Source organism: Microtus oregoni, unplaced genomic scaffold (assembly GCF_018167655.1).
Source record: "Microtus oregoni isolate MIOR12 unplaced genomic scaffold, Mior012 000013F_ref0000133, whole genome shotgun sequence".
Taxonomy (NCBI): domain Eukaryota; kingdom Metazoa; phylum Chordata; class Mammalia; order Rodentia; family Cricetidae; genus Microtus; species Microtus oregoni.
Genome location: NW_024543072.1, coordinates 9,388,485 through 9,413,627, shown reverse-complemented (window position 1 = coordinate 9,413,627; position 25,143 = coordinate 9,388,485). Strand labels below are relative to the sequence as shown.

General features: G+C 47.2%; 1 protein-coding gene across 1 annotated transcript in view; it reads right to left on the bottom strand.

The window, feature by feature from the left end:
• Window positions 1-8,294: 8,294 nt before the first annotated feature.
• Window positions 8,295-25,143, bottom strand: part of Colq (collagen like tail subunit of asymmetric acetylcholinesterase) — a 33,493-nt gene continuing 16,644 nt past the window's right edge. The window contains exons 11-17 of the mRNA XM_041662815.1: window positions 23,623-23,703; window positions 18,610-18,715; window positions 12,975-13,099; window positions 12,224-12,343; window positions 11,747-11,867; window positions 10,086-10,188; window positions 8,295-9,555 (exon numbers count right to left, since the gene is read on the bottom strand). Coding sequence (XP_041518749.1) covers window positions 9,486-9,555; window positions 10,086-10,188; window positions 11,747-11,867; window positions 12,224-12,343; window positions 12,975-13,099; window positions 18,610-18,715; window positions 23,623-23,703 — 726 coding nt within the window. The 3' untranslated portion in view covers window positions 8,295-9,485. The remainder of the gene's footprint in view (window positions 9,556-10,085; window positions 10,189-11,746; window positions 11,868-12,223; window positions 12,344-12,974; window positions 13,100-18,609; window positions 18,716-23,622; window positions 23,704-25,143) is intronic.

Below are 25,143 nucleotides of genomic sequence, written 5' to 3'. Positions count from 1 at the left end.
GTGTTAGACAGAGACTGGACCTACAGGAAACTACAGAAGGTGAGAGGCAGTGATGCCTCCTTAAGACGGGGACACATCAGCCCCTCCCTGCCTCCTGCTGGTCTCCTTCCGTCCCCATGTATCAACCCAAACCACAGTGAAGGTCACAGCTAAGCGGTCATCCCAGCACAACAGCCTAGGCCTGGTCAGCCTCTGGCTTAGGAGATGGGTAAACTAATGTTCTAGAATCCTTGACCTTCAGGAATTATGGTAATCACGGGTGTCCATTAGCTACTGAGAGGCTCCTGGTCCTCTGTCCCATTACTGAAAGGCCCACCTCAAATCCCCCTCTTCCAGCAAGCTGCCCACCTCCTGCCCATGACTCACTGCATCTTCGCCAGAACCATTTATTCCTTCCTGCTTTACGCCCAAACTGAGCGTCAGCTTTCTCCCGCCTCTCTCTGTTCTCTGGACCTTCTCCATCCGCTCTCCTAATTAGACCCCTCAGTCTTGAGAACATGACTCCTGCTGGACCCCGTGGGCACCGAGGAATGTCCTAAGGGCAGTTGGTGTTGCTACAACACTGGTGACATCACATGGAATGTAGGGATACAGTAGAATTGTCTGGTGAAGGGACTGCTGATGTCATGGGGACCTGCATTTGTCCCCCTGCTAACTAGCTGTCCTGAACTGACCAGAAGCCCAGCTTCCCCATCCAGGAGCCTCTCTGGGAACACAGAGTAAATCACTCATCACCTCCTTCTTCCAAACCCAGAGTGCCCTTAGCTTGATTGGAAGACCATACTTCCCATGTTGAGAACTGAGCTTTTCCTTCCAAAGATGCTGAAAATGTCTCATTCTTTCTTCAAAATCACTCTGTTCATCAATATGAGCAAGAATATCTCACTGAGAGTCTATGGTAAGATGAACATAACCGAGGAAAGGTCACCTTCCTCGAGAACAAGTGTTAGAAAGCACATTCAGGAAGAACCTGCAGATCTGATTACAGTGTGGGATTTAGGTTAAGGATGCAGTCATGGAAGTCATGTGCTTAGCTTTAGAAAGTTGCCCCGGGATTCCACAGCATAGGGAATGCCCCCATGAGGGTGCTGGCCAACATGTGATGATCCATTAGCAGAGGAAACTAAACTAGGGATTCCACCAAGTGAAAAAGCTCCCAGGCTGAGTCTGGTGCTCTCCACTCTGCACCAAAGACAGCAATGCAGGGTTAGCTACAGGCCTCTGTGGGTTACAGTGCCTATAGGGGGAAAATCAAGACAACAGCTGTAGACACACCTCACTTGGCAGAGTGACTGCCTAACTTGTAGCACATCCCGGGTTCAATGACTAGTGCTGTCTTCACAGGTCTTGGGGGCCCCACTTGTAATCTTAGCCCTTGTGAAGTAGAAGCAGGATGATTTAAACTCAAGAAGAACCTGCATATCCAGTGTGAAGACAGCTTGGACGACGTGAGACCCTGTCTCAACATTAAAACAGAAATATACCCGACCTCCAAGGCCTACCCCCAATCCTTTCTTATTAGCGCTTGCAGACCAGACTGACCTCAGACTCAGAGATCCCTCTGCCTCTGCCTCTGCCCCTGCCTCTGCTTCCACTGACTCCTGTACTGCTGTCTCAGCTGGGATTAAAGGCACATGCCACCTCCTGACCATTGGAATCATTTTATGGATACTTTCTGTTGTTGTTTTGGTTTTGTTTGATTCAGAACAGTAGTATTTGGTTTTGCCTAGTTCCCAGGGTTATCTAGTCTCAGGTTCTTGGTCACCCAGTCTGTGCTAGTTACATCGCATGCAGTTGATCTTAAGTCAAATCAGTTTATTGGTTCCTCCCACAAGCTTAGTATCACCATTGCGCTAACGTATCTTGCAGGGAGGACACCACTGTAGATAAAGGGTCTGTGCTGGGTTGATGTTTACATCATGATTTGATAGCATGAAGAGTATCTAACAATAACAAAGATGCTGGAACATTGGGGTGAAGGCACCAGCTCGACATCTCCATGTTCGATATGGGTGTTGTCTTCAGCAATGGGGACTTGTCAGTTTGCGGAGAACAATCTATGGTCTTGGCAACCTCATGGGTTGTTTGGGGATTCCCATTAGACCCTTGGGCCAACAGCTCAATTATTGGTAATCCAATCCTGATATTGGAAGCTTCGTTGAGTGGCCAGAGATGGCCAGTTGGGATTCTGTCTCCTCCATTATTTGGCTATTTCATTTAGATTGCCTTCATATGTGTATATATTTGAGGAAGTTTCTACTGCCTTAGGTCTCCATACTGCCTCTCAAATGCCCCTTAAATTTTGCTGTCTTTTCCCACACAACTCCTTGTTCCTCTTCCCCATTTTATCCCTTCTCATCCCAGTGTTTCCCTTTCATCCATATCTATCAATTTTGTTTCTCTTTCCTGACAAGATCTGTCTGTTTCTTCTAGTCTCTTATGCTATACCTACCATTTGTGTTTCTATGGACTGTAACTTGGCTACCATTGACTTCACAGCTAATATTCATATTTAAGTTGATCCATGTCATTTTTATTTCTGGATGTGGGATATACTTCACTCAGGATAATTTTTTTTCTAGTTCCATCCATTTGCCTGCAAATTTCATGGTGTCATTTTTTAATGCCTGAGTGATACTTTGTTGTGCAAATGTATAACATTTTCTTTATGCATTCTTCTGTTGAGGGACATTGATGTTGTTTCTAATATCTGGCTATTATTAATAGAGAAGCAATGAGCATGGCTGAACAACTGACTCTGTGGTGGAATGTAGCATCCTTTGGGCACATGCCCAAGAGTGGTGTTTTAGGGTTTCTATTGCTGTGAAGAGACACCATGGCCACAGCAACTCCTATAAAGGAAAACATTTAATTGGGGCTTACTTACAGTTCAGGGGTTTACTCCATTATTGTCATGGTGGGAAGCATGGCAACATGCAGACAGACATGGTGACAGAGAGGTAGCTGAGATTTATACATCTGGATTGGTAGTCAGCAGGGGGAGAGAGAGAGAGAGAGAGAGAGAGAGAGAGAGAGAGAGAGAGAGAGCGCATTGGGCATGACTTGAGCTTCTGAAGCCACAGAGCCCACAAGCAGTACCACACTTCCTCCAACAAGGTCATACCTACTCCAACAAAGCCAAACCTCCTAGTAGTGCCTGTGAGTCTATGGGAGACATTTTCGTTTAAACCACCACAAGTGCCATAGCTGGATCCTGAAGTAAGTTGATTCACATCTTCCTGAAGAACTGCCACACTCATTTCCATAGCGGCTGTATGAGTTTGCACTCCCACCAGCAATACATAAGCATTCCTCTTACTCCATGGCTTAGTTATGGTTTCTATTTCTGTAAAGAGACGCCACGACCATGGCAACTCTTATAAGGAAAACATGTAATTGGGGTGGCTTGCTTACACTTCAGAGATTTAGTCCATTGTCATTGTGGTGGGAAGTCTGGCAGCATGCAGGCAGACACGGTATTAGAACTGAGATTCCTAGCATCTTGATCAGCAGGAAACAGGAAGTGGTCTGTCTCACTGGGCATGCTTGGGCGTATACGAGATCTCAAAGCCCACTTCCGCAGTGACGCACTTCCTCCAACAAGGCCACACCTCCTAACAGTGCCACTCCCTTTGGGGACCACTTTCTTTCAAACAGGCACATCTACATCCTCACCAGCATGATTTGTCACTTCTTTTATTGATCTTAGTCATCTGACAGGTATAAGATATCACCTCAAACTAGCTTGATTTGCATTTCCCTGATAGTTAATGGTGGTGAACATTTCTTTAAGTGTTTCTCAGACATTTGAGCTTCCTCTGTTGAGAATTTTCATTCTAGATGTGTACCATATCAGGTGGTGGGGACACACACCTTAACCCCAGCACTTGGGAGTCAGAGGCAGGTGGATCTCTGGGTTCAAGGTCATCCTGTTTATAGAGTGAGTTCCAGGACAGCCAAGGCTATGAAGAGAAACTCTGTCAAAAAAAAAAAAAAGAATGTACCTCAGTTCTTTATTGGATTATTTGTTTCCTTGATGTCTAATACTTTGAGTTCTTTATATATTTTGGATATTAGCCCTCTGTTGGATGTGTAGTTGGTAAAAATCTCTTTTTATTCTTATTGTTTGCTTGTTTGTTTTGTTTTTTTCTCAAGACTAGGTTTCTCTGTGTAGCCCTGGCTGTGCTGGAACTCATTCTGTAGACCAGGCTGGTCTCACACAGAGATCAGCTTGCCTCTGCCTACCAAGTGCTGGGATTACAGGCGTGTGCCGCCAACACCTGACACAGTTTGTCTGTTTTGTGCCAATACCATGCTGTTTTTATTACTATAGATTAGTTTGTAGAAAGAAAGAAAGAAAGAAGGAAAGAAAACGGAAGGAAGGAAGGAAGGAAGGAAGGAGCAAACAAACCAAAAAGGGCACTGGCTGATCTTACAGAGAACCCAGGTTGGAGTACCAGCATCTACAAGGTAGCTCACAGCTATCTGAAATTGCATTTCCAAGGTATCTGACACCCTTACACAGAATACATGCAGGCAAAACACCAATGCACATAAAATTTAGAAAGGGAGAGAGGGAAGGAGGGAGAGAAGGAAAGGGAGGAAGGGAGGGAGGGAAGAAGGAAACAAACAAACAGAGAGCAGTAGGGTCTCTGAGGCCTCTGGGGCTCTGCTATTGTGTGTATGGCTCTCAGAGAGGAAATCCCAGTAGAAGCGAAGACCAGTTTCTCAGGTTTTATTCCTGGTTCCTGCAGAGGGCGCCAAATGCAAGGCAGCGGTTGATTAGTGGGACAGGTGCACACAAGGCTCCTTCAAGCTGAAGTTTGTTTCCCTTTGCCTCTTCTGTCCTAAAAGTAACTTGCAGGAGGGAAAGCTTATTTGGCTTATGGACTACATCACCCATAAGTCCATCACCTAGGGTAGACAGCGTAGGAACCTAAGGCAGGAGCTTGAAGCAGTAACCATGGAGGAACATTGCCTTCCTGGCTTGCTCCCTCTTGTGGCCTCGGCTATCATTCCTACACAACCTCGCCCAGCTGCCCCGGGTGATGCTACTTACAGTGGGTGGGGCCCTCGCCTTCCCACACCAGTTAGCAAACCCTCCCACACCAGTTAGCAATCAAGAAAATGCCCACAGGTGTGCCCATGAGCCAACCTGGTAGAGACAATTCCTTCATTGAGGGGTCCACTTTCCGGGTGTGTCAAGTGATGCAAAGTTTGACACCTTTCTTACACCAACGACATCCCAGATTCCAGTTACTGTAACAAACCACCCAAAACTTAAAGCAACAACCACGTTCTCTCATGGGTTCTCTTGCTTAAGGTTTGGAACCACACTTAGCCAGGCAGGTCTGCTTCTGTGCCTTCATTCATGTATCCAGCACCTGGGTGGGCATGGCTGGACGGCAGGTCATCTGGACCCATCAGGCACAAGGCCTGCATGACCTTGCACAGCCATCTAATGGGAGCTGGCTTTCCTCTGAAAAACTGGCTCCCTCTAGGGATATTCTGAGAAGCTGTGTGCCCTATGGCTTAGCCTGAGGAGACCATAGTATTCCTTTGGTCAAAGCAGTCCCTCCCCTATTCAAGAGGAGGAAGCCAGGACTTCATGGCTGGAATGGATGTGTATTTAAAGCCCCATGCCCCAGGCCCACTTTTCGATCATTTCTGCCTTAGGTGCAACATTGGAAACTGGAGATATCAGAACCTTGTAGTGTCATAAGTGACCCTTTCACACCTACAGAAGCTAGGAGAAACAGGAGGGGACCACTCTCTTTTGACACTAAGATTGTGTTTTTAGGAGAGTTGTCTGGGTCTGGGAAGGACTCAGGGTGGACCTCAGATAAAGGCAATCAATGCGGGTTCATGTCCTCTGTAACTCAAGGGAGCTGGGTGAGGTGGAGGTCCCTTATTCTACCACTCTGAAACAGGGGCTCACAGTGTTGATCTGGGTGGCTTTGAACTTGCTATGTATCCTAAGTGGACTGCATTCAAGATCCTCTTACCTCCATCTCCAAGTATAGGGATCACAGATGTATGTGGCTACACCCAGCTTTACTCCTGTGTCATATGCTGAGTGACCTCTGCCCCTGAACCTCAGGACACATGTGCAATTAACGTTGGCATGAAATCCTTGATCAGTGGCCAAGGGCCTTGACCCACACAGGTGGAAGAACTGAACTTCACTGATGATTTTGACTGGCCTGCTCTGCTACAGGAGGTGGGTGGGGCTAGATTCCTGGGAGCAGTCACTCGGGCAGAGGCTGACCTCGACCCTGTCATGAGTTGTGCAGGTTCTTCATCAATATGCTCAGTGTGCTCTCCATGCCCCTATTAGGTTGGTTGAGATTTGTGGGTTGCAGGAAATACCCAGAAATATGCCCTCCTGCTTCCCCTGCATACTAGTTGCTAGGCTTTCTCCAGAGACCACACTTGGCTTACACATATGTCACCTTTACAGCTGGGTAGTGAGGCGTTCTGGGCTGGCCTCTGACAGATTGTGTCCCTGGGAGTCAGCTGAGCAGAACAGGGGCCTCTCGCTGGTGAAATCCTCAAAAGCCGGTTCAGTACTGAAAGTGTAGAACTGCAGCCCAGGAGGCGTCAAAGCCATCGTGTGCCCTGCCACTCATTAGACACAAAGCCAGCTCCAGAATTAGTGAGAAGTGACATTTCTCCCAAGGCCTTGCCACTGCAGTTCAAGTGGTCCCTTCTGAGTGGCTGCCGATTCGTTCTCAGTGCCATTCCAGCCTTGCTCTGTTGCTGCCATCCCCTGACACTTATCACTGCCAGTCTTTCTGGCTCAGCTCCCAGACTGTGAGTCCTTTGTTCCCTGAAGGTCAGTCAGTACAAATGGAGCATCCCACTGTGGCCTGGGAGAACTGACCCTCATGCTGCCACAGAAACGCAGTTTCTACTTCTAAACTAAACACAAAATTGTGTGTGTGTGTGTCTGTCTGTCTGTCTGTCTCAACTCCCTCCCCTCTCTGTTTCTTTTCTTTCCTTTCTTCTTTCTACTGTGTGGGTTATAGAGATTGAACTCAGGCCATCGAGTCCAGGGGCAAGTGTCCTACCTGTTGGACCATCTCATGACTCCATGCCACCCCAAAGCCGTTTTGTCAGGGTGTTCTCTCACTTCAACAGGAAAGGAAACTAAACAGCACCCTAACCCTTACTCCCGCACTTCAGGGGTCAGCCAGGTAACCATCATGTTTCTGGAGAATTCTCAGAGGCTAGACCAAATGTAATATTGTCACCTTTGGCATTATGGGTTAAGGAACCCAGCTGTGATTAACGCAGCAGACACCTTGCTTCTGGTTGTTTAAAAAGAGGCCTGGGACCCAAAACAGGCCGAGTAGTCTAAAGGTGGGATTTAACTGGGGGCACTGGGGGCTGAGAGCCTGTGTGGCAGTTCTCTGCCCCTCTGGGTCATGCTGGAGAGCAGATGGTGCTCCCATTAGCAAAGGAGACTCTGGCAGCAGAGAGGAGGCAGAAAAATGAAGTGGAGCCTTTCATTGAACACTGTCTACCCACCACTGGACATCTCACTTGTGACTTGATAAATACCACCCTGTGGCTGGCATAACCTCATCGGGTTGCCAGCTGTGACTCTGAAATCCTAGTCATAATCTCAGCCTCTCATGTGACAGCCTCGGGGACAGCTGAGGGAATCCCTCACCATCTCTGCAGAGTGCCCTGTTGGGGTACAGAGCAGCATCTACACAGGCGAGTTGGTAGAGTTAGAAGAGCAGCCTATGGCTAACTCAGGAAGAGGCACTGTACCAGGTGTGAGCTCAGGAAGTATCTTCCTGTGTTCTTCTTTCCACACTGGAACCCCTCATCTAGGTCCATGCTGGCTATAAAATTATCTCAGGGCACATTTACCTGGCACCTAAAGACTCTCTAAGGCCTCGAGCACTACTCCCTAAGATGGGAGACTCAGGACAGAACGTGTCTTAGCTAGATTGACAGGTGGCACAAGGTGTCTATGCGAGATGGTCCTCAAGCAAGGTAAGGACCAGGACTAGGCCAGCAGGACTATGCTTGGTGATCTTTGGTAAGCCTTGCTACCTCCCTGGACAAGAGTTTCCTCCATTATCCTCAAGGAAGCTGGGTGCCCTGAATCCAGCCATCTGAGAGTCTGGGAAGTAGAACTGACTCCAATCTCTCTGCTTTATCCAGCATCAGTAGGCACTGTCCCAGAACCCACGGGAGATCAGGTCACAGCCAGGAATCACCTTTATTCCTTGATACCCAGATAACCCAAAATAGTTCTGTAAACAGCATAAATGCCTGCCTGCAAAGACACAGCCTCTGCCTATGAAGACGCAGCTCATCTCTCTCAGGAAATACAGTTCACAGTTCCGACTTGCTGGGTAACAAAGTGCTGCCTGCTGAGTTTCCAAGACTTAAGCTCACTGAAGAGCTTTTGTCTAATAGTCCAGAGAGCAACCTAGGAGGTGACAAGGTAGGTATGTGCATTGGGGACGGGGACAAAAAGAAATGTCTTTCCAAAATAGAGCCAAACCCAACTCAAGAAATATGGGAAAGGCAGTTCTCAGAGAGGTGGGGTTAAGAAAAAAAGAAGCCGTCAGGCACACAGGGGGAAATACAAGGGTGTGCAAGATACAGGCATGGACGAGGTCACAGGGCCCTTCCAGCAGGCAGCAAAGACTCAGCAGTGGAGCCATAGACTGGGAAAGCCAGCATGAGAAAACACCAGCACCTGCCCTGCTGAGGGTGTGTGGAGTGAGTCTCCCACACAGGACAAGGTTGTGAAGGGCACTGTCAAGGCAGAGGCCACGATGACACCTGGGATGTGACGCTGTCACCACTGTCCTTCTGAGAACTTCAAGAGGGGGAAGGTTTCTGTTCCGACCTGGTTATGGCTTTCTTAGTACTTCCAACTCCACACAAAGTTGTGGCTCTGACCAGTTGAAGGGTCCCTCGGTAGGTCTGAAGCTGGGAGCTGCACCACGAGAACATGCTCACCTCCTGTTTTGTGGTTCTTAAATCTTGAGAAACCTAACAGTTGGCTGCCTTGGGTAAGAATGGCTGTTGGAGATCTGAAGGATGCAGAAGCCAGTGTGCCAGCACTCCCAACCCCAGATGAGAGCAGAACAAAGCACATGAGCCCTGCCGATTCCTGCATGAATAACAGTGCTAAGCCAAGTCCATGGCCTGAGACGGCATCTTTCCAGAAGAGATAAGGCATTACAGCCAGCTGCTTAGCCAGATGAGGGAGGGGAGTCCCAGGGCGGACATGGAGAAGATTTCTGGTTCTTTTAATTAAGACAGGATGCAGTGGTCCAAAATTCTTCCAGTCAAACTGAGTCAAAAACACATCTTAGCAGCAAGAGTGTATTCTTGTTTCGTCATATGAAGGTCAGTAGACACTGGCCAAGGAGAGAGTAAGGCCAGCTTGATGTGAGAGGCAGAGATACAGCCCCCAGTTACATGGGCTGCAGCCCACCTGTTCCTCGAGCTCCTCACGTGAAGTAACGACAGGGTGTGGAGTCGATGTAGCAGTACTGGGTGCACCGAAGGTCTCCATATGATCTGAGGGAGGCAAGGATACCAATCAGGGCAGAGACAGCAACAGAGGGCATAGCGGGCTGGGAAAAGCACATTCTAGAAACTGCCATGCCCCTCGCTGAGAGCTCAGACCTAGGAAAACTTTTCTGCCTCATTTGGGGTGTGGAGTCCAGGAAGGCTGAGTTGGTCTCGAGAGATTTCTACTTTGAGATCTAGTAGAGGGACTATGGTGGGCGGGACCGTAAGCCCAGATGTTAATCCGTCATCTATGCGACAGTTACAGCCTCCCTTCTAATGCCTAAGGGTGTCCAGAGCTATCTGTGACATCACTTAGTACTAATACAAATGTCCTCTATTTGTGCCCAAGGGGCAACAGTGGCCTGGTAAAACTGCCTCTTGGGCACTGTGACTATTATGTTCTCACTAGGGGAGCATGGATTCTATTCTATTCTATTCCATTCTACCTCACTGTCTAGAAACACAAAAAGCCATTAATATCTGTGAAGGAAAACAGGAAATGGGAGATGCTGGAAGAGTGTGGGAGGCCTCCCTACCCAGGGAGATAGGTCTCGCATGTCAGGTAGCCAAAGTCAGAGCCGTCACAGTCCTCCACGCCCTGGTGCCGATAACCATCTCCACAGTAGGCCCGGTGACAGTCTAGGGGAACAAAAAGTATAACCCTGAGAAAGGGCAGGGTGGAACAGGCTTGCCCACACAGTAAGGACAGTGTTGCCCAGTGGAGACCCTACAGCGTTTTACCCACTTAAAAACCAACTGATGGAAAGCTTCAGACCCATGCAGGACCAAGTGCCACGCTGACTCACCAGGGCTTTTGATAACATGCCTGCCATTTCCTTGTCGGGTGACACGAAGCTTCATGTCATCTGCAAAACTGGAAAGGGGACACTGCCTCCCCTTCATAGTACTGCTATGGAATATTGGTAAGCTAAGGCTTAGGGGACCCCCTTGGTGAAGCATCTGTCAGCACAGAGTCCTGGCGAGGCCACCTGAGGGACTATGTGACCTCCACAAAGGCTTCTAACTTCACACAAGGAGTAGTACTCCATCCATCCATCTGTCTGCCTGTCCGTCCGTCTGTCCATCCATCCATCCATCCATAATCCATCCACCTATACAGGGTCTTGTTATGTAGGTCATACTGGCCTTTTTACTCTTGGAGATCTTCCTGCTTCAGCTTCCCAAATGTGCCACCCTGCCTAGCCCACCCTCGTTTTTAGAGGAAACGGAGACCTCCTACTGAGGGAATTCTGGGGAGAGCCAGTACCCCACAGAGGGTCATCCAGAAGTTGCCAGGGGACTGATGAAGCGCCACAGATGGAATAAAAGCCTCCTGTGGTTTCTCAGCCCCACCGGGAGGGTGGAACTTCATCTTGGGTCAGTAATCTGTCCTCTGAGCTTCTAGAGGACAAGGACAGCAAAGGGGCCCACACTTCCCCAGTTTTGACCTGAGCAAACCGAGTCATGGATGGATACACTGACCCCAAGTCACATCCAGACAACCTCCAAATGTCAGGTAGAGGGATCTTTGAAGACATGAGCCACTGTCCTGTTAAACCTTCCTCAGAGTCAAGAGAGCCAGGTTCAGCTGGAAATGGCCCTCCGGTACCATCCTGCTCCAGCTGGGTGACAAGCAGAGCCAGCAGCTGAATTCTGTTTTGTCTCTGAAAACTGTACTTCTACCTCGTCTCCTGCTCTGATCACTTTATGTAAAAAACGAAACAACAACAACCCCCAAACCAAAAGAGGATCATGGTGAATCCTCCAGAGCCAAGTCCTGGCACTATCACAGGAGGGGGAAGGGGCGCTGGAGGCCCACATCTCTACTGACAGGGCTGGCACCCAGTGTCCACCTAGGAAAGGAGTTCTGATCCAGTCTCGGCCCCTCTTTCTGCCTTTCTAGGGTGCTAAGTGACGGCTATCACCTTTCTCTTCTGAGCTTGCAAAGACGTAGGGCTTGGACGAAAGAGCACCAGCAACAAGGAAGGCCTCTCTGGGAGACATGATCCTGACCACCTCCCCTGTTGACAGGCTTGAGTGAGGGAAGAATTAGCATGCAGCCTGGATTTGGGAAGAGGCTCTACAAAGCAGCCCCTGGTACGTTGCCCCTTGCCTTTGTCTGGGACCATCAAAGCTGGCAGCCAGGGCTTACCCCACCCCCTCACAACTGAGGACTCCCAGGCTGGGCCTCACTCACCAATGCAGTCGTCCCCCACGTCATGATTACCATCATCACACTCCTCCCCAGGCTGCAGGACGCCATCCCCACAGGTGCCATGTTGGTTTATGGTGTAACCCACAGGGTAGAAAGGGGTCAGCTGGGCAAAGAAACACACAGCCATTAACAAGGGTGGTAGGTCCAGGCAGCCACAGAGCGGGCGAGTCTCTGGCCCTGGAAACAGATGCTCTGGGTCTGGAAGGCATCCCTTAGCTTCCTTCAGAGAGGGGAATGAGAGGAAATCCTGGCTCCAGAAGAGCTTCTGTTTGGGAATGGGGCTGAGGGGGGCTGCTCAGAAGACGAGGGAGGGAGGCTATGCAGCTCTCCTGCTCTCCTGCAGACACAGCTGAAGCACAGTCCAGACTCAGTTGTCTACTTTCCTCTCTTCTAATGGGAGTGTCCCTTTCCTGACTGAGGACAAGAGGGTCACATCCCAATGAGCCTGCCCTAGAGTACCTGGATAGGGAGCCAGCCAAGGCTGTCTTTGAAGTACAATGATCGCTGGTCTCTGCGAAAGGCAATGGCATTCTGAGTGTTCAGTTTCTCAAGCTCCTCCTGGTTGTTGACCACAAAAATCTGCCAGAGAGCGTAGTGTTTAGCATCCAGAAAAACGTCCTCGCAAGACAGGGAGAGCCAGAGGAGCGGTCAGTCTGTCGACTCCTCATAGGGAGGACTGCCAAGATGCCCACACTATGTCAATCCAGTTCAGAAAGCCCAAGTTTAAAACAAAACTATCCACTTTGACTTAACATATTTAAATGTTTTTTGAAATGTTACCAAGGCTTAAAAGATGATGCTACACATGTAAGTAAAATTTGACATCTGGAAACCACTCTTCAACAATGATAGGCAATGATGATCAATAAAAGCAGCACCATGCATTGTGCTCAGGGAACACGAGGCGAGAGCTAACGATTGGGCTGCATCCTCGCTGAAACTGAACTCTTTCAGACAGTATAACCTCAACCACATCAGAGTTAGTCTTGAGAGTTAAAACGTGGAGGCAATGTCCCTCAGTAGCTTCACTTCCAAATTAGCATTATGTTTCTTTTCTTTTGATTTGGTCCCCACTTTGCAATTTCCCATTGTGAATGGATTGTCATTGTATCAAGGGGAAGTAGACTTTCCTAAAGGACATCATGAAGGCCTATGCTCAGGTAGAAAGGACGATCAGTACCCTCCCGTACCATACCCTGAAGAGTCTTACCGCAGGAACTCGGGGGGAGCCAGGCCCATGGGAGGGGTTATTCCCATTCACTGGGGGTCCACAAAGACATCTTCCTGGAGGCCCTGGATATCCTCTTTCTCCTTTGAGTCCCATCACAAGTTGTCCTAGGAAGCAACAGACTGCTGTGTTACTAGAGCCAAGCAAGCCAGGAGACGGGAGCGGCTGTGCAAGGCAGAGAAGAGAAAACTTAGGGCGGATGAGGGGCAGAGGGAGAGGCCCAGCCATGGCAGGGGAATAAGGAAAGAACAACCCTCAGACAACGGTTCCCCCTCAGCCCTGCCTTGAAGACACACAGACAGCGGGTCCTGTAGCAGCCTGAGCTCATTTCTAACAACCTGTGTGAAAGATGAGGGCTTTGCGCGACCTGCAGTCTTGACAGTGACACCCGGAGGCTGATCCAAATGAATAGATCACCTGTTGATTAGCTCTAGATGTCCTTGTGGGAGGACATGCCCCGTTTGTGACCATTAGTAAAAGGGTCTTCTTGCAGATGGATATGCAGTGGATGGAAAACTTACACTGGATTTTAAGAAAATGGATTTGGTCGTCTATGTGGGCAAGGAGGGAGGATGCACACACAAGGAAACAGGATGGAGGCTGAAGGACAACTTTGGGGAGTTAGTCTTCTCCTTCCATCACGTGAGACCTGTGCGTGGAACTCAGGCCACTGGGCGTGGCAACAAGAGCCTTTACCCACCGAACCACTTTGCCATTCCAACTTCCACTGTATTTCTTATTTGTTTGTTTGTTGTTTTTATTAATTAATTAATTAATTAATTTTGGTTTTTCGAGACAGGGTTTCTCTGTAGCTTTGGTGCCTGTCCCGGAACTAGCTCTTGTAGACCAGGCTGGCCTCGAACTCCCAGAGATCCGCCTGCCTCTGCCTCCCGAGTGCTGGGATTAAAGGCATGCGCCACCACCTGGCTTGTTTTTATTTTTTAAGGCAGGATTTCTCTATGTCACGCTGGCTGCCCTGGAACTCACTCTGTAGACAAGGCTGGCCTCAAACTCAGAGATCGGCCTGCCTCTGCCTCCCAAGCACTGGGATTAAAGACGTGCTCCACCACTGCCTGGCTCTTGCACTGCTATTTTAAGTTTCTTATATAGAGGATATTTACTTTTATTTATATAAAGGATGTTTACAAAGAAATTTTGGGGGGCTGGAGAGATGGCTCAGTGGTTAAGAGCACTGCCTGCTCTTCCAAAGGTCCTGGGTTCAATTCCCAGCAACCACATGGTGGCTCACAACCATCTGTAATGAGGTCTGTTGCCCTCTTCTGACCTGCAGACATACACACAGACAGAATATTGTATACATAATAAATAAATAAATATTAAAAAAAAACAAAGAAATTTTGGGTGTGTGTTTCTCATTTCTCCTGGAAGAAATGAGAAAAAACCCAGACATCCATAAATTAGTTTGTTTCCCTTTTTCAGTGCTGTGGATGGAACCCAGGCCTTTGGATATGCTAGAAAAGTGCTCTGCCACCGAGCCACACTCAGCCTTTGGGCATCCATAATTTTAAAAGTGTTCAAGATGTTTCCATTGTACATCAAGATGAGGAACCACTAGGGAAATGGTACGTGGATAGACTATCCCCCCATCAAATCATCTGCCTCCATCCCTCCCTTCACCAAGGGCCTGTTAGGATCCTTCTGTTCTCAGCACAACCCTCAGCTCCTCTGAGAAGCCTTCCCACATCCTCCCACTGTGGCTCATCAGCTTTGGTACCTTCACTTACATCTGCTCTTCACGGTACTCCAGTCTGCTCACAAGCCTACACACAGAGGACAACATCAAGGTCTCTCTTCCCGCAGGCCAAGATTTGACACATTTGGAACAGAGTGTCTGTTCAATGATTGAATGATTAATTGAGATCAAAGGTCTTTGTGAAAGACTGGAAGTCACGACTGTCTGACAGGATAAAGAACCAGAGGACAGGGCAGGATGAAAGACTGATGAGCATATGCTCCTCCTTCAGGGACAGTGAGGACCATTGGAAACCAGCCTATCTTTAGTCATAGGCAGTCAGTGGAGGCAGCCAGGAACTGGGAACAGACTCTCTAATGCTAGGACGGCAGGAAATCAAGAGAACCCAGGGAGAAATATCTGATCAGGATCCACAGGGAAGAGGACCTGGTGGAGTGATCCCACCTCCTTAAGCCTTCCTGAGCCAGCTTACAGGCTGGTCCAACAGCAGATGTCAAGTTACAGCTCTAACAAGGAATAGGAATAGAATTCTGTGGGGAGAGCTCCTGTCTTGGGTTCTGACTTTTCAGAAGACTTCCAAAGAGACAAAGATACCACCAGCTCCAGAACATCCTGGGTAAAAAACCCTGGGAATGTGAGGAGTTTCCAGCTGGAGAAGCAGGACTGTGATGTGAAGAAGTATGAGGGCGGTATCAGAGCAGCCTTCTGGAATGTTCTATGATCCCAGAACCATAGTCTCGGAAAAAGTCAGACCTTTCCAGATAATAATTAATCGGTGGGTGTGACTGAGATCCGCACTCATGCGTCATCTAACTCTGCCCCATTCAGAAAGACAGATCCAAAAAATGGGTGCTCTCGGGGAGCTGTCAATCCCAGGCACCATATGGATTTGTTTATACCCTGTCTGGGTACAGGAAAGAATTATCCAAATCCATAATTGTATTACTTCAAACTACATCTTAAATTTGCCTTTATTCCTTCCTCACCCCACCCACCCTGTCCCTGTAACTTGAGTGATTAAGAAGTTCCTAACCTCTCCAACCCTTCCAGCACCTGCTGGCCCCATGGTGCTGAGAACTAGACCTAAGGCAGCTTCCCAACAGGACGTGGCAAGGAGCCTGCTGCCACGGCTGCAGTTTCCCCTCTGCTTCCGCTTCCTCCCAGTTGGCAGAGGACATCCATCACCCTGCCAGCTTCCTGCCATGATGCTCTGAAGGGCAAAACAACTGGAACTGCTTCACCTGGATTAGCTGCCATGCCCTGTAGTCAGAGGACTGGTGTGGGAGGTGCTTCTGTCTATGTGTTGCTTTTATTGGTTAATGAATAGAGAACTGCTTTGAGCCTGTGGCAGGGAGGGACAGAGCTAGGTGGGGAAAGCTAGTCTGTATGCTGGGAGAAAGAGGGGTGGAGTCAGAGAGACGCCAGGTAGCCCTGCAGGAGATAGACGCTGGAATTTTAGCCCATAAACCACAGCCACATGGTGATACACAGATTAATAGAAATGGATTAAATTAATATGTAAGAGTTAGCCAATAAAAAGATAGAGCTAATGGGCTAAGCAGTGATTTAATTAATACAGTTTCTATATGATTATTTCGGGGCTAAGCGGCCGGGAACCAACAAGTAACCCTTCTCCAACAGAGGACCTGGCTTTCCATCTTTGCCCAGGAGCTTCCTGTGGGAAGCAGGTTCAGAGAGAATAGTATGAGAAGGCAGAGGAACCAGAATGGCAATCAAAAGGCTGTGTGAAGGTTTTAGGCGCCACACGTGGAATCTGAACCACGGTGACCACTAGACAGCTGGACCAGGGCATCCTTAAGGAAGCTCAAGGTTCTTAAACCTAAAGTAAGGACTGGGATAGACCAGAGTTCTTTGATGTGTTCTCTGGAGCCCAAGGATATCCCAAGAAGGAACTGAGGAAGGCTCAGGGGACACAGTTTCTTCTTGAATAACTTTGAGGCTTTTTGTTTAGCCCACCCTCTTAAATGAATACTGCCTATGCCACAATATCTGGTAGGTTTGGGGCTTTTATCAGATTAAAATTGTCGGGAGTCACTCCAGGGGCCTGCTCTAACTCTGTATTATTATCCAAGTTAGGCACCGGGAGGTCCCTTCTAAACCCCTACCTATGGTCCCAGCCCCCAGATGTTCACAAAGCGCAGGGAGACTGCCCTATTTCCCCTCTTTGTCCTCTTCAGCTCCCTTCCTCTCAGCGGCTCCTCAGAAAGGAAGTGATTTAAAGAGAAACTGTAGAAAGAGGCATCAGTCAGAGATGGCCTACCACCCCACGAGGCTGCAGCTGTAAGCCAGGAGCAACAGAGTAAGTCTCTGTAGGGACCAGTCCCTGTGTGCTTCCAACTACCAGATGCCATGGGGGATGTGAGACTGTCTCAGTTCTCAAGGTGGTTGGCGTCTAGAAGAAAGATGAAACCCATCTGCAAAAGGCAAGAGTGAACTGGGGGTAGCATGTTTGTCTAGCGTGTATGAAGCCCTGTGCTCTCCACCCAGTCAGACACACACACACACCCCAAAATTTAATAACCCAATGGCAGAGCCATAACAGAAAAGACAGTGTATCTGGTTGGGAGAGGACAGGTTGTACCGGGAAATGGGCATATCCATCTGGGAGAGATGGGACTAGAAGGTCAGAGAAGGAAAACAAAACTGTGCTGGCTGCCAAGTCCTTTGGTTCCAATTCTCAAAACTCATGGCACAAACGTGGCTTTGTGGGAACCTGCTCACAGAATCCCAGGCCCAGGAAGAAACCTAAAGTCAGATGGGGCCGGTTTACACAAAAGCATATTTCAAGGCCCAAGAAAGTTCTTTCCTTGGGCTGAACCAGGCTTCCACCCTGCTGTCAGTCCCTGACTGGTAGCTCGAGACGCTCTAAGAATTTGAGTCTTAGAATGCTGTGATGTCCAAGCACACAGTCTGAGCTAATGATCCCTGTTGGCAATCATGGACCATTAACATAAATAAGAGGAGGGCAAGGAGTAGGTCAAAGCAGGAAGGCCCTTCCCCAGTGTTTTCTTTCCAGGACCTTCACTTGGCCCTTCTGTGGCAGTTAAAAGGGTACAAAAGAAAAAAAGCCAACTGATTCTTCATGGCATCTTGACATGACGAAGGACCAGAGCAAACTTTTTTTTGTGTAAGGGATCTAACAGAATAGAACTCTTCATGACAACCTCACTATGTGGTGGCAAGGAAGTTCCCATAAACACAGTATGAGAAATGCATTGTGGAATTTTAAAATGTTCCCATTTTATTAAGAAAAAAGTTGTAATAAGTTTGTGGTTTCTCTTGTCTAGCTGAGGACAGCCCCAGAGAAGCTGTCTTTATACAGGTGATGAGCTCTAAAGGCCTTACATTGAGCTGATAAAGGAATAAAATAAAGGGCTTAACTACTCAAATAGTAAAACTACTAGAAACAGACATAGTTCGTCTTCAATGATCGACTCTTAATTTCTTTTTAGCAGTTCCTTCGAATGTAGCCATTATCTTCTATGTAAATAAACAATTTTTCCTCACACTGTATAAGACAGAAAAATCTGCCATGGCTTCCTTGCTTCTGGGTTTAACATAATGTTTGGAGCCATGAAACACGCTTTTCCCCAAAAGATTTCAGTTGATGAGATAGATACCCTTTTCACCTTAAGGATAAATGATATCACCAATGTAAATTACCCCCTCTCTATTTCCTCCATGTGTTATCTCAAATGTTAAAACAAAGTGAGCCAAGTCATGGAGAAATTATGTAGGTTTGTGAAAGAGCCCCTGTCAGTTTCCAACAAGAGACACAAAGCGGAGCTCTGCCAGTTTCTCCTTGTGGCCTCTGAGGGACCTAGCTAGGAGATCAGCTGTGTAGGTCAAGTGAAGCTGCAGATGGAGCACTGGAGGTCTTACCTGCAGATGGGGCACCTGGAGGCCCTGGAGGACCTTGACGACCAGGTTGACCTGGAGGCCCAGGCTTGCCTGGTGGGCCCATGATTCCACTGTCTCCCTTCTGACCCTGACAAATAGAAAGATAGAGCCTGTTGTGATATCATGGCATAACGAAGTTCCTTCTCTCTTGCCTCTAAATCAGAGATCACCTAGCTTAGACAAGGAAGAACTCAAGGTGGGATAGAACTGGTCTCCAGTACCCAGTTCTATCCAGGGACGGAGCTAGTGATCTACACAACTCTGAAGACCACATTAAGTTTTGCTCTGCTCCAGAAACAAGGCACAGGACAACAGAACCAACCCGCCTCCTCCCTTGGCATAAGTTAGAACATGGTGTCTCAGGGTATTTGTGCAGTACCCTCATGCTGAGGCAGCTGAGGTAGATATATAATTTAAGCTTTCATTTACTTGTTAGCGTTACTTTCATTCTGTCGGAAGAGCTCTTTTGACCACAGACTTCCCATTGTTCTCTTGGTAGAGACCCAGGTCCTTACTGAACCCAAGAAGCTGGCCATGTCCCTGCTCTCTAGTCTTAAGTCAGAGCTTTTGTCTATTGTGTTTTGTGTTTTGTTTTTTTTTTTTTTTTTTTTTTTTGGTTTTTTCGAGACAGGGTTTCTCTGTAGCTTTGGAGCCTGTCCTGGAACTAGCTGTGTAGACCAGGCTAGTCTCGAACTCACAGAGATCCACCTGCCTCTGCCTCCCGAGTGCTGGGATTAAAGGCGTGCGCCACCACCGCCCGGCTGTGTTTTGTTTTTGATGTTGTTGTTTGAGACAGTTTCTCTTGTGTAACAGCTCTGGCTGCACTGGAACTTTGGAGACCAGGGTGGCCTCGAACTCACAGAGATTTACCAGTCTCAGCCTCCCAAGTACTGAAATAGTCAGAGCGTGTACCACCATGCTGGCCAGAGTTTGTTTGTTTGCTTTTGTTTTTAGTCAAAAGCACCATGATTCTTATGCCACTTCTTAAAAAATATTATCTCCCTGCCTCAAACTCCTCCTTATGACTCTCGGCTTCAGTTTTCAGCCGTGATGTCTAAGCAGCAAGGTCTCCCTTGATCTCCTCAGGCTGCACTGGTGTTCTTCCACATTCTCTCAAAACTTTTCCTTTTCAAGCTGGGGGTTGAGGTGCAAGTCTGTCATTGCAATACTCAACAGACTGAGACAGAGGGATAGACAGACTGCTAGTTTAAAGTCAGCCTGGGAAACACTTTCTAATTATAAGCTACCCAGAGCTACAGTGTGAAACAGCCTCAGAAGCTACAGTGTGAAACAGCCTCAGAAGCTACAGTGTGAAACAGCCTCAGAAGCAAAGCACATCTACACGTGCACACGCGTGTGCACATACACACACACACTCACTCACACACTATGGCTCTTCCTATTTATTTCAGATCACTGCTCATGGATTATTATGTGGTCAGTCATCACCGTCTCCCCATGAGACACGAGCTCCATGTGGGCTAGAATCTATCATGTTCATCTTCTCCTCCCAGACCAAATAAAGGAGGAGAAAGAAGTCGGCAGCACATGGGGACAGATTTTTGATGATCTGTTAGTCAAGGTATTTTTACCTTCACAGTGAGGCCCTGGATAACTCATGACATTGCTTTGTGATTTGGTTTTACCTTCTCTAAAATAGGGCCAGTAAATACATTTCCCCCTAAGTGCATTGTGAGGGTAACAAAGATGGCATAAGTCATTTGTGAAGAACGAAGTGTGTTGGGGGAGACACACTGATCGTCCTAGTGACTGGCCAGGCTTCATCTTCTCCCATAGTAGAAGAAATTCTAATTTCCTGAGAGCTTTTTGGAGATTTCAACTGCAGAGAACAACTACTCGAATACTGTTAGTCAAAGAACAGTCCTCTACTGGAGAAGGTCATCACTAGCCAATCAGATAAGTTTGGAAGACACACATGGAACCGTGAGCTCCCTCTCAGCATCTAGACCGTTTAGATCAACCACAATGGTCAATGGATAACCATGTCAAATATTCTTAACGTCTAAGGAATCCTGATTGCTTAAAGACAGTCAGACCTGTAGATACTTCATTTCCAATCACACCACTGGCTCAGTGAGGCTCTGTCCTAACAACATGGCCCTGGGGACCTACTCCGTAATACCAGAGCAGTTCCTAAACTTGTCCCAGGGAAGCCATGAGGTTAGTTTGTTTCCAATTCTGTCCACACAGGGGAGGCTGTTAATCCTCAGGCCAGGCTGAAGCATTCCACACGATAACCAAGATGGGCCTCAGAATGGCAAAGGAAGTCACACCAGCTTAATATAACCAGTAAAGCTTGTTTTCCTAATAGCCAGGCCAGCTGGCTCTGCACACAGGAAGTGTATGGCTTGAAGGAGCTGGAAACACTCCTCAACCCTGACACCAGGAGTAGAGGAGTCTTCAGCTTCATTGGTCATTGCCAGGTCTTTACTGCAGGTTCTACTGAACCCAACTGTCCAGAAAGGACTCTCTATCCCTTATCTTCTGTGAGCTTAGAGGTTTCTCTTGAAGTCATTCTGTCTCCTTAACTAAAGTTTTTTTTTTTCTTTCTTGTGGTTCTAGGATTTGAACTTGGGGCCTTTTGCACACTGGATATATCCTCTGCCACCAATCCATATCCCCATCTCCTGAAGGTGTTGATGATCAGATCAACAACAGCTTTCCTGGTCCTGTCGGCAAGCAGGACCATGATAAAGAACCAGAGCAAGTGGGAGAAACACGTGCCCAAAATTGTAACTCTGGCCTTGAAGATGACTCAGCTCATGAGTCTCGCCAGCTCCACTTCCCTGGCCCCTAGTTAACTTGTGAATAAATGGGAGAGCTTGGGTTAAATGATCTCTGAACTCCTGTGTTGGAAACTGTACTCTGGATTCTTCCTAGAGTTTTGTTGCCTAGTTTGGGATTAACCTACAGTTACTCCTAGAAATCATTGTCCTTCTGGATATACGACTCTACACTAGGAGTGAATTCGAGGTATGAAGGAGGCTCCAGGGCAGGTTTCCAATAACAGTCGAGGTGTCTGCAGAGTAGAAAGGTCCTGCAGAGTGTGTAAGGCAAGGCCCTGCATCTCGAAAGTCATCCCTAGCCAATCGTACAGCTTTGGAAACCACACGAGGAACAGAGAGTTCTTGCTCTCTCCTCCCAGCAATCTATTGCTTCCTTGCTTATGAAAACACAATTCATGGATTTTTAGGAGACTGCATGAGTGTCTACAACAAGCTGAACACACTGTGACTTTTAAGCTGTAAGTGAAGGACAAAATAACTACTTAGTGGCCTGAAAGAAATCATTTAAAATATGAGAAGAAAGACTTCTGAACTACACACAACCTCAGCATGTCTGAGGTGGAAGCAGGAGCAGCCAGAGTTGGAGGCCAGCCTGGGCTACACGAGACTTTTACTCAAAGCAACAACAATAAATGAATCAACAACTTTTAAAGTGAAAAAAAAGATTCCTGGATGGAGAGAATCCCAGATCAAATCCTAACCACCAACAGAATGGAGATGAGAAGCCAACCAGCAGGACAGATTTCAAATATTCTCATGACAAAGAAATAGAAAATGTCTGAAGTGATGGACATATCGATTGACCTGACTCAGTCACTCCACAATGTATGTATGTATATGTATGTATATATATACAATATATATGTATATATAACACAGTGTACCCCATAATATATAAAAACAATTAAAATGTTTTATGTCCATACTCAAAATGACATTTTTCTTCTAACATACTAAAAATCATTAACATTAAGAAGGACACATAAGTACACATATTAATAAGTACTAATTTTCAAAAATTGAGGTTATTTACATATGGTCTTGTGTCTGTGGGTGTGCAAGCAGAAGCCAAAGGTCAGCATTGGGTATCTTCCTCAATTTCTCTCCTTATTTGAGACAAGGTCATGGATTCCGCTAGAGCAGCTGGGACTCTGCTTCCCTGGGGTTAGGATTACAGGTGTGTGCTGCCACATGGGCTTTGTCACGTGAATGCTGGGGACCAACTCAGCCCTCATGCTTACACAGGAAGCATTTTACCCACTGAGCCACTGCCCCAGTCCCTGAATAAAGCTGGGTTTCAAGTATCTATGATAAATAAAAAGACAGCAAACTGCTGCTGCTGATAATTATAAATAATAATAATAATAATAAATAATAATACATATGTAGTAAGACCAAAGTCATCTTGCTTAAATAGTGAGATCCTTTCTTAAAACAAACAACAAAACACAAAAGCAAAAACAAAAGGTAAATGGCATCTCTGGGACTTATCTGTCCACTTTAGAAAATGCTATTTTTTCCTGTGGGCACTTAGTGCAGTCTCAAAATCAGTCCAGAAAATTGAGCCTGCCTTCTTCCTTTCCCAGTTCATAACCTGGCTTACCCTGCTAAACAATTTCCCTAAGCTCTTAACAAACCCAGTGAAGAGGATCACTTCCAACTTAGGGGTTTGTGTAGTGAAAACTGTCACTAAGGTTCTCTAGAACTCAACTTATAGCTAGTATGCTGAGGCAAGAAGCAGGTTTCCTGCATAATGACCGTCCCCAATTACCTTGGTTAAGATGTGTGCATTCCTGCCGGGCGGTGGTGGCACACGCCTTTAATCCCAGCACTTGGGAGGCAGAGGCAGGCAGATGTCTGTGAGTTCGAGGCCAGCCTGGTCTACAAGAGCTAGTTCCAGGACAGGAACCAAAAAGTTACGGATAAACCCTGTCTTAAAAAAAAAAAAAAGATGTGTGCATTCCTATGAACTAGGGCCACTGTTGCTTCTGCTCTTGAGTGGAGCCTGTAGCCTTGAACCGTGGCTTAGCTGAGAGAAGCCTGAAGGTCAGTAGTGAGACTGCTCTGTCCACTAGCCCTGAGGAAGCCTGAGTCCAAGGCTGTAGGAAGACCCTAGTTGACTGCTGCAGGTTTTTCCACACACCTCCAGAAGCTGTGCCCTCAGTGGGGTAAACCCTGGCATCCTTACCTGCTTGCCTCGTTTTCCTGGTCTCCCTGTGGGGCCTCGGTGTCCTGCTAGCCCAGGCTCTCCCTTTGGACCCATTTCACCCTAGGGAGAAGAGAGAGAAGCAAGAGATAGAGTGGATACATTCATGCTGGTCTCTCCAATCCCTGGCCTCCAGTGCCTGCTAGTCTTCATCTCAAGTCTCTTCCAGGTAGACTGTCCTGGGAGCATGGGAGACTGACCTAAGCTCACATCCAAGAAACAGGAAAGAAAGAAGGTGCTCCCCAGGGTGTGACTTAGTGCTGCACGCAGTTGGTGCTCTGGTGGTCAAATGAGACAGACAACCCCGTCCACAGCGGTCAGCGCTGGCTTCTGCATTTCAGTCACACCTGTGCCTGGTCACTACAGGCTGCGAAGAGGCGTTCTTGCCTAGCTGAAAGTTTGCATGATGATTTTTTTATGATTTGGTTTTAGTGCAAACTCACACATATGAGTTATTTTTGTTTTGTTTTTATGTTTGAGAACAGTCTTGTCCACTGTAATGTTTGGTATTTTATAGGATTTATTTAGGATTATGTAGTTTTCTTTTCTTCCTTTCTTCCTTGCTTTCTTCCTTCCCTTCCTTCCCTCCTTTCCTTCCTTCCTTCCTTTCCTTCCTTCCTTTCCTTCCTTCCCTTCCTTCCCTCCTTTCCTTCCTTCCCTTCCTTCCCTCCTTTCCTTCCTTCCTTCCTTCCTTCCTTCTTTTCTTTCTTTCTTTTTTCTTTTTTTTGAAATGGGGTCTCATTATATTATTATGTTGCCCTGACCGGCCTGAAATTTGATATGTAGGCCAGGCTAGCCTAGAACTCCCAGACATCCAACCACCTCTGCCTCCTGAGTGCTGGAATAAAGGTGCTGCCACTCTGCCCAGCACTTCTCCACACTTCAGTAGATATTATTTTGAGTCCCAGCTCACTTCTGTCCACTCAGACAACTCTCTTTTTGAGATAGGGTCTCCTATAGCCCGAGCTGTCCTCTACCCCCTACGTCACTGAAGATGGAACTGAAGTTTGATCCTTTTGCCTCCGCCTCCCTCATGCTGAAGTCACAGAAATGTACCACTGTTCCCAGCTCAGATGAAAGCCCTTTCTCTGAGGAGAGATGTTTCAAGCATGTGTTCAAATAATCACCATAAAAATATTATTGAGGGCCAGAGAGATGGCTTAGCAGTGAAGGGCACTGGCTGCTCTTCCAGTCCTGAGTTCAGTCCCCAACAACCACATGGTGGCTCACAACCATCTATAATGAGATCTGGTGCCCTCTTCTGGCATGCTGGCAGAATATTGTATACATCATTAATAAATAAATCTTTAAAATATTATTAAAATATGGAAAACAATGTAAATTATATTCCTAATTAAAAATTTTTTCACAGTTCAAGGACAACCTTTTGCAAAACTTATTTCTCAGACTGTCAAATGACTATGTGGGTAAAGGTGCTTGCTGCTGAGTCTACAGACTTAGAAATGGAGAAACAACTTCCAGTAGTTGAACTCTGACCTCCAT